Source organism: Solanum lycopersicum, chromosome 3 (genome assembly GCF_036512215.1).
Source record: "Solanum lycopersicum chromosome 3, SLM_r2.1".
Taxonomy (NCBI): Eukaryota; Viridiplantae; Streptophyta; class Magnoliopsida; order Solanales; family Solanaceae; genus Solanum; species Solanum lycopersicum.
The window spans coordinates 3561922-3577883 of NC_090802.1; the positions used below are offsets into that span (position 1 = coordinate 3561922).

Genomic DNA, 15962 nt, shown 5'->3' on the forward strand with positions numbered 1-15962 from the left:
AAGATATTATCAGTTGCAAAGCCACATGCAATTAAACTCTCAATGCATACCTCATTAAAATTTGATGAACTCTGAATGCAAACATCATTAAAAGAATATTGTTAAACTAATCAAATAGTAATTATTATGTGTTCAGTAAATTATACATTTGTCTGTTATTATTTAACATATTAAAACTTTATTCATCACTTCAACCAATAAAATTGCTATAGCATAAAAAAATAACTAGTTTTATTTTTAGAAAAATCGAAACAACCAAACTGATATAGTTTGATTTGGTTTCACTGGACTGACTCTAAGAATAATATTTTCCTACTTATAATAAATTCCCACATAATTAGCAATTTAGCATAAAAAACAGATAGCCTTTTACGGTAACTTTAGATTTAACTGAAAATATAATTTATTGGGTAAAAAAACAAATAAAATTGAGTTATCTTTGAACCATACAATTAAATATGTAAATTAGTCAACAAGACAAAAGACAAGTTATCTTACTTTTTCAAAGGTCATATTTATTTACTTGGTATAATTTTTTTTCTTTACACTCCTACTAATCTAATGCAAAAATTAGCTTAATTTAAGTATCTTTATTTACTCTTTAATTTTCTTTAAAAATTATTATTATGTTATAAAAAAAATTATTATTATGTTTTCTATTATAGTAGTCTCTCCATATTTTTTTGGTTTAAGTAAAGATAAAAGGTGGAACAATAGCTAGACCAAATTTTATAAGTAGAGTAAAGATAAAATTAAAAAATTAATTATATCTCAAATTTATGAAATGACAATTACTTTAAATCAACTATTTTCAATAGATATGATGATTAAAAAACACAATATATAAAAATGATTTTTAACTTGGTTTAAACTGACACATGACCAGCGCAGCATCAAAATGGACACTTTATGAACCTTAAACATCAAGATGGACGGTTCGCCCATTTATGGAAAAATCTTTTTGGCCAGAATGAGATATTTTTAATGTAATTTTACTTTTTAAAAATATTTTACCCTTTTATCTTTAATTTTACTAAAAAATGAAAAAAAAAAAGATCGATTTATTTAGAAATAAAAAAAATATTATAATTTTTAAAATTTTCTACTCAAATTCTGACTAAATTTTCTAATCGTTTAGTACTTTTTTTTATATATTATACCTAATTTAAAAATAGCTTCGATAACTAAAATGGATCCGAATGAGTATGTATCAATTATTTTCAATAATAATAAAATTGAATTTGAAATTGAAGACCTCACCAATTTAATCAAACACATTGACCACATAGCTACCCCCAACTAAATTCTGACAAACCTAATTATGTGAAAGTTTTTTTTTTCACTATGTTAATATTTGCTACGTTTGGTGGTGATCATAAATTTTCACATCCACCATTTTCTTGCCCATAAAAGCTCACATCATTAAATAAAGAAATATATAAATATTTATTTATATATTCAAGCAACAATCATAATATATAAACGTTCCTATTTAACTTGACTTTATCTATCATCTATGTCATTCAGTTTAAATAAATCAAACAGTTAAATTTATATAAAGTTGAACAAGTAGACACATTTGTAATACATAGCATAATACACGAGATACGAATTTAGAAATTTCTATACTTTAATTTGGGTTAACAAATATGGACTCGAATTCATAATTTCAGCGATAACAAGATTTCGAGCCCTATTAATTGTCATGAAGCACAAATACAAATGTTCTTCTAATTCATCCAATTGCTCCACAAAGTTAGCATAATTCTTTTTCAGCTGGCGCGCCACTTCTCCGCTGGCTTGTAGCTCAAGCTGAAGCGGGTCGCCGCCTCTCTCAAGCCAAAACCGTACTATGGCTTGCAAGTCTTCTAACTCGTCATTTAGCCGACCCACTAGCCGACTTATAGTGTCCAAGTCTCTAATCAATATGTACGTACCTTTAGCGGCTACGTCCAGCTGAGCCGACCAGCTAGCCAGCTTCTTAGTCGACATCAGCTGGAATGAAGCCATCATTACGGTTGGAGCCGCAACTAGCAAGGCTAGTGCATGAGTCGCTACGATAACCGTAAGCGAGACTGTTAAAGCCATGACAAATACAGCTGAGCCGCGTTTGAATTTATTTATTATTCGGAGTTTTGCTTTGGTCTTATCGCGCTTAAGTTCGATCCGTTTTAGCAATTGCGAGCAGTTAGCTTGAACGGTTTTAAATCGAAGCGGAGAAGATGTTGATGAAACAAGCGGGTTAAGTGAGTTGCAAAATTTAGTTAATCGGGTCAGGATTTTGGGCATGTGTTTTTTAGGCGAGTACGGTGTTTTTTGGAGGGAGTCTAGAGCGGATTTAAGTGATTTATATCTGGAGCGCGTACGTTGCACGTCTTTTAATAAAAGGCTACAGAGTAGAGAAGCTTCAGCAGTTTGTGTGAAGTATTGGGATAGTAGAGAGTGCTTATCTTGATGGGTTCGGATTAAATTGAGAATTCGAGTCACAGTGGGTTGATCCGGATCCAAAAGATGCTCCACGAAAAGGCGATAAGAAGGAAGCCGAGCAGCTGAAGTGGAGCCCACAATTTTGGTCGGAGAAGAAATCTTTTCGGATAAAGCAAGGACACGTGTCCAGAAATCAGTATACGATTCGGTTCGAAAAGCATGGGCATATTCCTCTCGGAGGTCCATTTCCATGTGGGCCGGTTTAGTGTCTTGGGCCTCTGCATACAAAGAATAAATGATTTTGAGCCCAACAAAGCCCAAAAATATAAGTGCTACGGAGATTATCTAACAAACAATGGTGGGATTTGAAGGAGTGACAATCTAATATTTTGATTTATATATATATATATTCTTTCGCAAAGTTAACATAAGTCGTCTTTATTATGAAGCATTTTATCCAATACTCTTAATGTGAGAGTTTCTAACGCAAATTTAAATTAGTTAAACTAGAATACAGATATCAGATACAGGGCGTCATAATGAGTTAGAGAACACAGAAATATCCCAACAACCCAATCCAAATCCATATTGATGATTGTATATTTTTACAATATACACAAACCACGTGCTTCTGGACATATTATATAGTCCCAGGGGGACCAAAAAGTAAATATAATCGTATGAATTGGTGGCTACTATATTATTTTCACACTTTTTGCCCAACTTGTAACATGCTTTTCTTGTTATTATCATCAACATTCTCTGTATATCATCCAACCTTAGACGGGAAGGGTATAATGGGAGGGTATATCTAGACCTAAAGTATAACTATAAAAGCATATTCGAATTAAAATTTTAACGAGAGTATATTTAAGTTATTTCTATTAATATAAGGGTATATCTGACCCTTATCCAACATTTTGTTAGGGCTATTAAATAAGATAAAAATAAACACGTAATATATAAACATATATGTTCCGTAACTTATTCTCAGATGACATGCATTTATCCCTTTCACTTTTAAATATGCACAAGTAGATACTTGCATGCTACATTATAATTCACATCTTATATAACGTCCTACATGTATTGTACCAAAAATTATATGATATTGGATATTTCATATAAAATTAAAGATTTATCTATTCTGATTATAATCATAAAATAATCGTGTTTTTCATCATACTTCTCTTTTTGTTCAAATTGCTTAGTGATAATCATCCACTTTTATAGTCGATATTAGCAAGTTTGACTCATCTATGCAATTTTCATTTGAGAAAAGACACATTCATGCAATTATTTGTTAAACTAAAATGACATAAATGAGTTAAACTTTTAACGGATGACATTGATGAGTCTTTTCTCCTCTTTAATAAGATTCGTTTTCAGATGTTTCTTTTTTGGTATTTAAGAATTAAAAAAAAATCAAGTAATTGAACTAAAACATATATATATATATATATATGAAGCTTACCATTCCATGCAATATATTTTCTCAACACTGGACGAAATTTTATCTTCATTCTTCTTCTTAATTAGTCCTGCAAATAGAAAACTCAAAAAAAGAGAGGAGATTTTACAATTGTAACTTTTCAAATATGAGAGAAGAAACAACACTTTAAATAAAAGAGATAATAATTCCAAAAGGTGAAGGAGAGAGCAGAGTACACGTTTGAAACACCTCTTATAATGATTATAATAAATATTAAGTCATATACTATATGCTTTTTTAATTTTTTTTAGCTTTGAAGACTAGAGAATATTTTTCTGTACGTCTAAGATGTTATTAGGGGACTTACACTGCAAGGGATTAACCATTGCCCACAAACTTCCCTACATTTACTCTGATGATTAAATCTTACAAGGCAATTAGCTTCAATACCAACCACAATAATAGTAATATATATATATATATACACTCATCATGTTTGAAGATTATTATTAAGTGGACGACAAAGATATTCCAACCTATGCTCGAAATCTCAGAAACACACTTAGACTGTAAAAGGGTCAAATGATGGTTGACTTTTTTTTTTCAAACTAGTGTCACGTAGACTGTAAAAGGGTAGAAAACTACTTATAAAATAAGTTCAGGAGGTTAATAAGACCTTAGTATAGTATAAGTGTGTCTCTGGGATTCTGGGCATAGGTTGAGGGGGTACCTAGGCATTATCCCTATTTTTTAAATAATGTATTGGTTGATACACGTAAGGGATGATGACAAAAACATACGGCAAACTTTGAATGCTTTTGTCAATTCGAGTTCAACATTGAATAAGTTGAAAAAAAAATTAGTATACCTAAGTTTATCAAGTACACTCTTCAAAGTGAGTTATATGGTATGTTTATGTATTCATTTCTTGGCGCAAATATTCACTTGTAACATACAATATTTCAATGGATTGACATTATCGTTTTTCCTAAATTGAACTTCATTGTTCAGAATCTTGAAGTAGCCAACCTTTAAAGGGTATTGTTAAAACTTAAAAGATCATCAATTCCTAATAAAAGGGTTGTAATAGTAGCTTGTTGAAACTCCAGAGTTGTTACTTGATCCAATGTATGTGATGTATATGACTAAAATAACAAAAACACTTTCAGAAATAATGATCTAGTTTGACTTGACACGAAATTTAAGAAAATAAATAAGATTTTTTTATCATGTGATATACAATTAAAGTTATGTTAACAAGTCCATGAGTTCCAATGCACAAGATCTTGTAGCACTTACTACTCAGGTCCAAATCAAGGAATTCCTAAGATATGATGAAAGGGTGCTCTTGAATCTTGATCTATTCTTGATCAGAGTTCTCGGAGTTCGAAAAAGGGAAGGGAGAAAAGGGTATGTAAGGAAGGTAATAAAAAAAGAACGAAAATGGATTCTTCTTTCTTTCATCACTTAGATGAAAGTCTCATGCACGATTTTAAACGAGAAAGATAAGTGAGGAGCCTATTCGTTAACCATTTCAAACAAAACTAGATTGAGTGCAATTTCTGAATACTACAAATAGCATTATTGAAGCAGTAGACATTGTTGAACTACGAGCATGAAATTTTGAATACAAGATATTGAAATTACAGCAAAAACGTGCATCCATTACATGTTATCTGATCAGTACGCCAGAAATCATATTACACCGATAATGCGAATTCAAGTTAGGTAAGTTATCTAGTAATCGTCATCGTCATAACCACCATCGTCGAGATCATCTTCAACCTTCTCCGCTGCCTTCTCGGCTATGTTATCTTCTATGTGATCAATACCTTCAGATATGGCTAATCCACCCAGTGCACCTGCAACCGCACCCATAGCTAGTCCCGCACCCAGGCCCATCCCACCGAACTTGCTCTTCTTCTTCTCCTCGTAACCATACCCTGCTTTCTGTGATCCGTAACTACCCTGAGGCTGCGCCCCGTAGCTTCCCTGCTGCCCGTAACTACCCTGCGATCCATAACTTCCCTGCTGAGGGTAACCAGGCTGTTGCCCGTAACTACCCTGCTGCCCGTACGGTGCAGGAGGAGCACCGTAACCTGGTTGTTGACCATAACCCGGAGCAGGAGCTCCACCATAACCTGGTTGTTGACCATAACCCGAAGCTGGACCCGGTGCAGGAGCCGCGTTGTACGGGTAACCCGCTGGTGGAGCAGCATAAGGCGAAGCACCAGGGGCAGGAGCACCGTAAGGGGAAGGAGCAGAACCTGGGGCAGGAGCACCGTAAGGGGAAGGAGCAGAACCAGGAGCACCGTAAGGAGAAGGAGCAGGGGCAGGAGCACCGTATGATCCGCCGTAAGGTTGCGGTGGAGCAGGGTAATCCCTCGATCCAGCTGGTGGAGGTACACCGTAAGGAGGTGCGTAATACGGATCCGGCGCACGATAGCGCGGATCACGAACAGCAACCTCAATTTTCACCTTTCCATGTGGGCGACCAGAAGGACGCTTCAAATCAAGCGACCTCTCCGTCAAATTACCGATTCCGACGCTATCAACAACCTCACGGAGCGGAAGCTTAGCTGAACCAATCAAAGGCTTTGTTCCCTCAGTTGCGTTAGCGTGTACCACATCGATGTACAAAGTAGACTCTTCGATCGGAGCATACAACGGGATCACAAGCTTCTCATTCCAAGATGGTGAAGTATCGCCATTATCATCTACTTTGGTGGAGCATTTCCCTTTCGGATCAACCCAAACAACAGCATATGGCTTAAGACGACCGTAACGCCAATTAACGTTCTTCAAATCCCTAGCTGATGAGATCTTCACCTCCACCTCGAATCGTGATCCCATATTTTTTTCTTCCCTCCCCCCCTCAGAAGTGTAACAACGGCTGTTTTGTGATGGAGTGAGTATTATTTAACTGGTTTTGGTTGTTTTAAGTTCCATTATGACCTTGGGCTTTTTCTATATGTTGGTGCTTGGTCTGTTTAAAACGGGAGAGTTGAGGAAGGGTATATTAGTCCAACAAAATTTAAAAAAAAAAAAAAGAGGAATTAGCGGATTAGGCCAGCCAAGCCGATAAGAGTTGAAAGAAACCGATCGAGGAGGTAGGACACGTGGACTCATATGAGTGGTAGATAATGTGTTGTAATGAAAGACGTGTGGGGCCAGGACCTGGAGGAAGCAGAAAAGAGGAAAAACAAAAGCTCAATGTATTACCGTTTCGATTGTACTGTTTTATTTTAAATTTATTTACGTATTTAATAATTAGTATGAGCATCACCTTCTAAATATGTCTAGCAGCATGCTTGCTTCAAACATTAAGATTATGAGTTTGAGTCAATGACATTAATTTTTGACAAAGAGATAATATATATAGATGTTATTATATTATTTTCTTTGTCCCTATTTAGTTGTTCATTTTCGAAGTGATACATATTAAGGCGTCAATTATTATTATAGTTAGTTACAATTTTATTCTTAATTTAAAAGATTATGCAATTCCCCAATTATAATAAATGTATTTTCTGATTTCAAAAAGCATGCGTTACAACTTAGTAGTATTAGAAATTTTCTAGAGTTAAATAAGGACATAATAAGAAAAAAATTATTGTCTTTTTTGATTTGTTAAAATGGACAAGCAAATAGGGACATATACAAAAGGAGATATAGACAAGTAAATAGAGACATAGAGAGTATTAAATAGGGCAAATTTCACATATAGCAAACATTAAATTCATATTTGTATGTTATAGCAAAATTTGCGTATTTGCATTCCGTAGCAAACATATAAATGTATAATTCACTATACATATACAATTGAAGCGAATTGTATAAAACGAGAAAGAGAATTGTACAAAAACGAAGTTTATAAAACGAGTTGTATAATTATAAGTGTATAGAACTATTATATACAATTTGAATTTGTATAAAATGAGAAAGAGAGAAAGGCAAAAGAGACTTGGGCGGGGAATAAACAATTGAATCGAATTGTATAAAACTAGAAAGAGAGAAATTACATACAATTTGAATTTGTATAAAACGAGAAAGAGAGAAAGGCAAAAAAGACTTAGGCGGGGAATAAACAATTGAATCGAATTGTATAAAACTAGAAAGAGAGAAATTATATACAATTTGAATTTGTATAAAACGAGAAAGAGAAAAAGACAAAAGAAATTGGGCAGGGAAATTTTTATTGCATAATTATAAGTGTATACGATGAAAATATATGTATCTGCATGTGTATATATAATTTTCTCTCGCTTTATATAAACCGAAACAATCTATGCATATCGCTTCTGTTTGTATAAGCGAGAGAGGCGAGGGTGACCAGCGAGATCTGGAAGAGGGAAGAGAGGAGAACAAAAATATATGTACTTATACAATACTTCTGTTTGTATAAAAGTGAGAGGAAGCGAGCGAGAGAGGAGATTGGCGAGCGAGAGTTTGAGGGAAAGAGATGACTAGCAAATAGTTTGCGGACACAATTAAATTAAAGGATGGTTATAACAATTAATTTAATTAATTAGTTTGTCATTATATATAATTTTCCTTATTAAATAAGCAACTCTCATTTCTACCTTAGTCTGATTTTTATTGTTTTAGTTTAATAAATAGTTACCAGTATTACATTTTAAGTTTCAAAACATTAATTTATTTTTATTTAATAAAAATAAGTTAAACAAATTAATATGAAAATAAAATAAAATGAGATGACTGGTGTAGTGAATTCATATATTAATTAATATTTTGCAAATGAATAACAAAAGCACTTAATAGTCAAATAAAAATATCTTTTTTCTTTGCATAACAAAATAGACTTTTCTAGAAGGAAAAAGAAAGAAAAGGTCATTATTGATTAGGCGTGTTTAGTTGTCGTTGTAATCGAAGTAGCAAATTGTGTCAATCCACTTTTTATCTTTTTCGTTCTCCCAAATTTAATTTTATTTAACTTTTAAAAAATTAATTAGATTATATTAATTTAATTTTAAATAAAATATTAAATATTTAAAATTTATGTGAAAAATACTATATATTACAAGTTTTTACATATCAATATGATAAAAAAATATATCGTAAAATATTAGTTTGAGTTTTGATAATTTGACTCTAAAAAATAAATTGCGACAATTAAAAGTAGATGAATGTAGTACATTATTATTCTGCCTTGACAAAAGTTTACGGATGTACAATGAAAAAACAAATAAGAGTTATACAATTAGGAGCAGTTTGGTTATTGGTTAGAGTTATGCACGATTTAGTCATGGGAGTTATATTTGTACTAGCTATGTGAATATTAGTTATACAGATATTAATAATATAGGTATTTATTTAGTTATATAGAAATTAAAACACATGAATTATCAACTATTGAATATTGAATTTGTTGTAAATAATAATAACCCATACTAATTAAATATATAAAATAATATATAAGCTAATATTGATTAGTATATGTGGCGTAAAATAATATACAATCAAATGTCTAACATTAAAAAAATATTTATAATTACATAAATAAATAAAAATTAGTGAACATATAAAAAGAAATGAAAAACGGTCCACATATAAAACGAAATCAAAAGAACAATCATAGTTAGGAAAACAATAAAGTTTTCTATTGAAAAAGGTTATTAATTTAAATATATAATTTATCATTTTAATACATGTATAACTAATATTTCTGCACAACTTATATATAAATTTCATCGGAATTTTTGTTAATATTAATTATATGGGACTAATAAAAGAGCAATCAAACCCCATATCAATTAATACATGAATAACTTTTATATAACATTTTAAGGATCGTTTGGTAGAAAGATAAATAATATAGGAATTATTAATACGTGAATTAGTAGTGTAGGAATTAGTAGATAATTACCGGATAATATTATATTTTATGGCATTCTAATTAGTTAGGACAAAAACAATTTTATTGTCATGTTACTATTTTCTCACTTGAACTATTTGAGGGTAAATAATTGTTATCTTAATAAATTAATCACTTAAAAATGTTAATTTTCAATTTAGAATCGGTAGACCATCTACTTTAAAATTGAAAAGACTGTAAAAATAGTAAAATCGAATACATCATCTACATTTACATATAAATTTGCAAGTTATAGTTTTAGTATGTATGCAATTCATAAATTGTTCAAAATACAAACAGTTAGAAACCACATATAAACCAACAAATAATATATTCAATTCAGATCACAAACGTCATGTGCTAACATATTTGTCTTTTCAATTATTAAATGTTAAACAAGTCACATTTTAAATATTATATTGATATGTATTGCATTTATTTATTAACAAAAAATTCTCTCTAAACAATAAAATTTGTAAGCTAACTTATTTAAATAAATTTACTAGTTGATATATAAAATATAAAATCATAAAAACAAATAAAATGATTTGAGGGATATTTTTGTTTTTACATAGATAATCCGATAGTATTATTAATACCACCACATGGAATGTATTAGTAATACCTCCTATAATACCATGTAGGGTGTATAACTAATCTATGGATTAGTTATACTTAGGCCTAAAAATTCTACTAAACATAGTATTAAATAATATCATACATAATACATGGACTATTTCTCCTAATACCTCCTACCAAACGACCCCTTAAAATCTTACCAACCAAAAATGTTACAAGTTATATTGACTTTTATACCAATTCAAAATTTCGTTAAATATAATAAAATCAATACAACTTTTATACATACATAAGATGTATCTTATACAGTAACCAAACGACCCCTTAATTATTAATTAACCTTATTTTTTCTCCACCAATTGACATCAAGAAAAAAAACATTTGACATTCAAATTTATCAACTCTTTTACTTCTATGTACAATATAAACAAGCTAAATCAAGTTGGGAATTTAACTTGCTTTTTAAATTTTTTTAACATAATATGCTTTTATTGTACTATTGCTCAAGTTTTATTGTGAAAATCAAATGTCACCAATCTCCCCAGTCAACATGCTTGTTGATCTACGTCATTATTACATTGTTTAAAATCACCCTCCTTTAAAATTTAATTCTAATTAAACAGATAAAAATTTAGATGAAAGCAGTGATCGAAAAAGATTGCGATCCTAACATATTGTCTCTGTAGAGAATTGAATAAAAGTCAGTAATAGATATTTTTTATTCCTATTTTCACGTGCTATCAGAGTAATAACTTTTTAATTTTACTGAAATTTTACAATAATGTTTTAAAGTTTAAGAAACTAAAACTTCACGATAGTGGCTATTTTTCGAATAAGGGGAGAAATTAAAAGGACCATATTTGTGAATTTTAGTTGGATGCAACTTTTAAAGCGAAATTTCTGTTTTGGATCTTCAATGGGCCGATTGAGAATATGAGACACAATCTTCTTTGTTCCAATAAGTATAAATGATCAAGTATATTATTAAAAAAGGAATATTTCACATAGATTTACTTAAAAATAACTTAATTACTCTTTATAGTTATAGTTTGATAATTACAATTCGTAGCTACATGTTATGTAGAGAAGAGAGGCGAGTGAGACTGGGAGAGAGAGGGGGGAAAGAGTTTGGAGAAAGAGAGTATATAATATTATATATTGAGAGTTCAAAAGTGTATATCAGGTTTTTAAGCATTTTATAAAATATATATAAAAATGGTTTCAATTTTTTTTTTTGAAATAGTGATACTTAATTTTTAACTTTTAACTAATATTAATACTTTTAAGAGTAACTTTCACATATAACAAACATAAAAATCATATTTGCATGTTATAGTTATACTTTGCATAATTGCGCTCTATAACAAACATAAATATGTACATTTCGCTATACATATATAAAAGAACAATTGTATAATTCGCTATACATATACAAAGAAATCAGTTACGTAATTCGCCATACATGTTCAAAAGAAAGCAGTTGTATACAAGAGATCAATTGTATAATTTGTGTATGTGTAAAACGAGAAAGAGAGAAAGACAAGAAAATTGGGCAGGAGAATATTTGTATTGTATAATTATAAGTGTATAGGACGAAAATAAATCTATTTGTATTTGTAGATATAATTTTCTCTCGCTTTATACAAACAGAAACACAATTTATACATTTTGTTTCTATTTGTATAAGCGAGAGAGGCGAGCGAAATTTGGGAGAGAAAAGAGAGGAAAACAAAAATATATGTATATATACAATTTTCTCTTGCTTTATACAATCACAAATGCATTTTATACATTTGTGTTTACATAAAAGCGAGAGGGAAGGAGGAAGAGAGAGAGAGAGAGTGGCGAGCTAGAGTTTGAGGGAAAGAGACGACTGACAAACAGTTTGCTACAGGGCACAATTAAGTCAAAGTGTGGTTAGAGTGTACTATGCACGTCAGTGATGTGTGTTTCTGTCACGACCCAAAGCCGGGCCGCGACTGGCACCCACACTTACCCTCCTATGTGAGCGAACCAACCAATCTAAACCTTAACATTTCAATATAATATCAACATAAAGTAATGCGGAAGACTTAAACTCATTAATAAAGTCAATAACTATTATTATCCCCAGAATCTGGAAGTCATCACCACAAGAACATCTATGATCAAATGACTAAACTAAGAGTATTCTAAAAGCTAAAAATACATAAGAAGCTAGTCCATGCCGGAAGTTCAAGGCATCAAGACTTGAAGAAGAAGATCCAGTCCAAGCTAGAAGCATTAGCTCACCCTGAATTTCCGATGTAGTAAGACTGACTTGAATTACTGTTGAGTCGAAGATGACGGCACGTTTGCTGCACTCCACAAATAAACAAGAAGAAGACAATAAAAGTAGGGGTCAGTACAAAACACGGGTACTGAGTAGATATCATCGGCCAACTCAAAATAGAAAACAGTATATATTAAGCAATATCATAAAATCAACTAATATCTTTAGCATGCAGCATTTACAGTTACCATAACCCTTGGTTACAACACCAAGCACATCAATGAGGACTCACGCCTCCTCATCATACTCATTTGGAAATTCAGTTCATTAGATTGAGTATATTAACATTTTTCAAGATTCATTATCTTTATTCCCCTCGTGTCGGTACGTGACACTCCGCTCCTCAATATACTATCCTGGTGTCGGAACGTGACACTCCGATCCTCATATACTATCCTGGTACCGGAACGTGGCACCCGATCCATATTCTATCCTGGTGTCGGAACGTGACACCCGATCCATATTCTATCCTGGTACCGGAACGTGGCACCCGATCCATATTCTATCCTGGTGTCGGAACGTGACACCCGATCCATATTCTATCCTGGTACCGGAACGTGGCACCCGATCCATATTCTATCCTGGTGTCGGAACGTGACACTCCGATCCTCATATACTATCCTGGTACCGGAACGTGGCACCCGATCCCCTAATCTCACTACTTTCATTCATCAAGCCTTCTTTTATACCAAGGCATCATCATTAACAAAGTAGATTAGGGTTTCTTTTCAAGATTTGGGATTCAATAGCTTCATCATGCTTATTTATTCATAATTACATAAGCACATCATTCATGCAAGCATACAATTAAGCATATAGAAGGTTCACAATACTACTAACACATATCATTCGCTATTAAGAGTTTACTACGAATAGCATGAAAATCATAACCTACATCCACCGAAGAATTGAAATCAAGCAAGTTAATCCTCAAAGCTTGGTGCTTTCCTTTTCTCTCGATCGTTTCTCCCTCTCCCTTCTTGTTCTTTCTATTTTCTTATTCAAACCCTCTTTCTTTTACCCTAATTAGTATATAATTAAGAATAAAAGATGGCAATAATGCCCCACTAATTAACTTAAGGTTACCTCCTTTAACCCCCAAGTAATTAGACTTATTAATATAAACCCACTAACTTTATAATTAAAGTAGGAATAGTCCAAAACGCCCCTTAAAATAATTACAGAAATCCAACCCCGTCTGGGATTACGCAGCCTGTGACGGGCCGTCACGCCTGCGACGGTCCGTCCTGCTGTCCGTCGCATAGTTCAGAAACTTGATTTTGGGTGAATGGCCTGTGACGGTCCGTCACACCTGTGACGATCCGTCCTGCCACTCCGTTACGAAGTTCAGAGAGTCGATTTTCAGTACCCAATTTCAGATTTTCTAAGTGTTTTGAAACGAGACCCTGCGACGGTCCGTCGTGCCCATGACGGTCCGTCGTGGGTTCTGTCGCTTCTGCTAGTTTTTTCCAGAATTGAAGTCTGCTACTCAAAATGACTACACAGGTCGTTACAATAGATACTAATTTACCCATCGTTCGTCCCCGAACGATCACAAGAAGGAAAACAAGGGCGAAAAGGAGTACCTGAATCTATAAACAGATGTGGGTATTTTTCTCGCATATCCGCCTCCTTCTCCCAAATGGCTTCTTCAACGGGTCGATTCTTCCATTGAACTTTGATGGATGCAATCTCTCTTGATCTCAACTTGCGAATTTCTCTATCTAGAATGGCAACAGGTTCCTCCTCATAAGACAAGTTCTCATCAAGCAAAACTGAATCCCAACGGATAATGTAGTTTCCATCCCCATGGTATCTTTTCAACATCGACACATGGAATACCGGATGTACTCCGACAGCCCTGGAGGCAAGGCTAACTCATAAGCCACCTCTCCTACTCGCTTAAGTACTTCAAATGGTCCAATGTACCTTGGACTTAGTTTACCCCTTTTACCAAACCGCATCACCCCTTTCATGGGCGAAACCTTCAGCAAGACTCGTTCTCCCTCCATGAACTCTAAGTCTCTAACCTTTCGATCTGCATATTCTTTTTGTCTACTTTGCGCTGCTAGAAGCTTTTCTTGAATAAACTTCCCTTTCTCTATCGAATCCCTCAAAAGGTCAGTACCCCAAGGCCTAACCTCAAATGCATCAAACCAACCAATGGGAGACCTACATCTCCTACCATACAATGCTTCAAATGGAGCCATATCAATGCTTGAGTGATAGCTATTATTGTATGAAAACTCCGCTAAGGGTAAGAAGCTATCCCAATGGCCTCCAAACTCTATCACATATGCGCGAAGCATATCCTCCAACACTTGAATCGTTCGCTCAGACTGACCATCGGTCTGAGGGTGGAACGCGGTACTAAGGTCCAACCTAGTACCCAATTCTGCGTGCAATGTCTTCCAAAACTTAGAAGTAAACTGCGTACCTCTATCTGATATGATGGATAGTGGAACCCCATGCAACCGAACAATTTCTGAGATGTAAAGTTTGGCTAACTTCTCTGCATTGTAAGTCACCTTGACCGGAATGAAGTGAGTAGACTTAGTTAACCTATCAACAATTACCCAAATAGAATCAAACTTTCCCAATGTCTTGGGAAGACCGACCACGAAGTCCATTGCGATTCTCTCCCATTTCCATTCCGGATGGGCATTCTCTGAAGTGTTCCTCCGGGCCTTTGTTGTTCATACTTTACTTGTTGACAGTTTGGACATTTGGCAATAAAATCAACAATATCACGCTTCATTCTACCCCACCAAAAGTGTTGCTTTAGGTCACGGTACATCTTGGTTGCACCCGGATGTATCGAATACTTTGAACTATGAGCCTCTGTCAGAATAGTGTTAATCAAATCATCAACTCGGGGTACACATACCCTTCCCTTGATTCTCAAAACATCTTCCTCATCGATTTGTGCTTCCTTAGCCTCTCCTTTCAACACTTTATCTCGGATCCAGATCAATTTTTCATCATTAAACTGTTTTCCCTTAATCTTGTCAAGAAAAGAAGATCTTGACTCCGCACTAGCCAACAATCCTCCCTTCTCATTTACCTCTAACCTCATCAAGTCGTTAGCCAGGATCTGAACCTCTCTGGCCAATGGACGTCTAGAAACTTGCAAGTGAGCTAGACTTTCCATGCTTCCCGCTTTTCTACTTAAAGCATCTGCCACAACATTCGCTTTCCCCGGATGATACAAGATAGTGATATCGTAGTCCTTTAGTAACTCCATCCATCTCCTCTATCTTAAGTTCAAATCTTTCTGAGTAAAGACATACTGAAGGCTACGATGATCCATGTAGACCTCACACTTAACCCCATATAAA

The 15962-nt window shown here is 33.6% G+C and overlaps 2 protein-coding genes across 3 annotated transcripts; both read right to left on the reverse strand.

Annotated features, from left to right (window-relative positions):
- Positions 1-1527: 1527 nt before the first annotated feature.
- Positions 1528-4078, reverse strand: LOC101246602 (UPF0496 protein At3g49070-like). The gene is made up of 2 exons (XM_004234413.5): positions 3902-4078; positions 1528-2705 (listed from the first exon to the last, which is right to left on the reverse strand). Exons 1-2 carry the CDS (start codon positions 3948-3950, stop codon positions 1624-1626), a joined length of 1131 nt encoding a protein of 376 aa, XP_004234461.3. The 5' UTR covers positions 3951-4078; the 3' UTR covers positions 1528-1623.
- A 1306-nt stretch (positions 4079-5384) lies between these two features.
- On the reverse strand, positions 5385-6906 carry LOC101259408 (protein SRC2 homolog). 2 transcript variants are annotated; one of them, XM_069296203.1, is made up of 2 exons: positions 6180-6906; positions 5385-6113 (listed from the first exon to the last, which is right to left on the reverse strand). In XM_069296203.1, the coding sequence occupies exons 1-2, from the start codon at positions 6710-6712 to the stop codon at positions 5597-5599; spliced, it is 1050 nt and encodes a 349-aa protein (XP_069152304.1). In that variant the 5' UTR covers positions 6713-6906; the 3' UTR covers positions 5385-5596. The 2 variants fall into 2 exon arrangements, with proteins under 2 accessions (XP_069152304.1, XP_004234422.2); XM_004234374.3 differs by having other exon boundaries at positions 5385-6906.
- Positions 6907-15962: the final 9056 nt, after the last annotated feature.

What these genes read in the sequence shown, in the direction of transcription:
- LOC101246602 (XM_004234413.5), bottom strand. Translation starts at nt 3,950, where the DNA reads ATGAAGATAAAATTTCGTCCAGTGTTGAGAAAATATATTGCATGGAAT. An exon ending in AAAATATATTGCATGGAATG is followed by an intron (nt 2,706 to 3,901) that starts GTAAGCTTCATA and finishes CTTTGTATGCAG; the next exon opens with AGGCCCAAGACACTAAACCG.
- LOC101259408 (XM_004234374.3), bottom strand. Translation starts at nt 6,712, where the DNA reads ATGGGATCACGATTCGAGGTGGAGGTGAAGATCTCATCAGCTAGGGAT.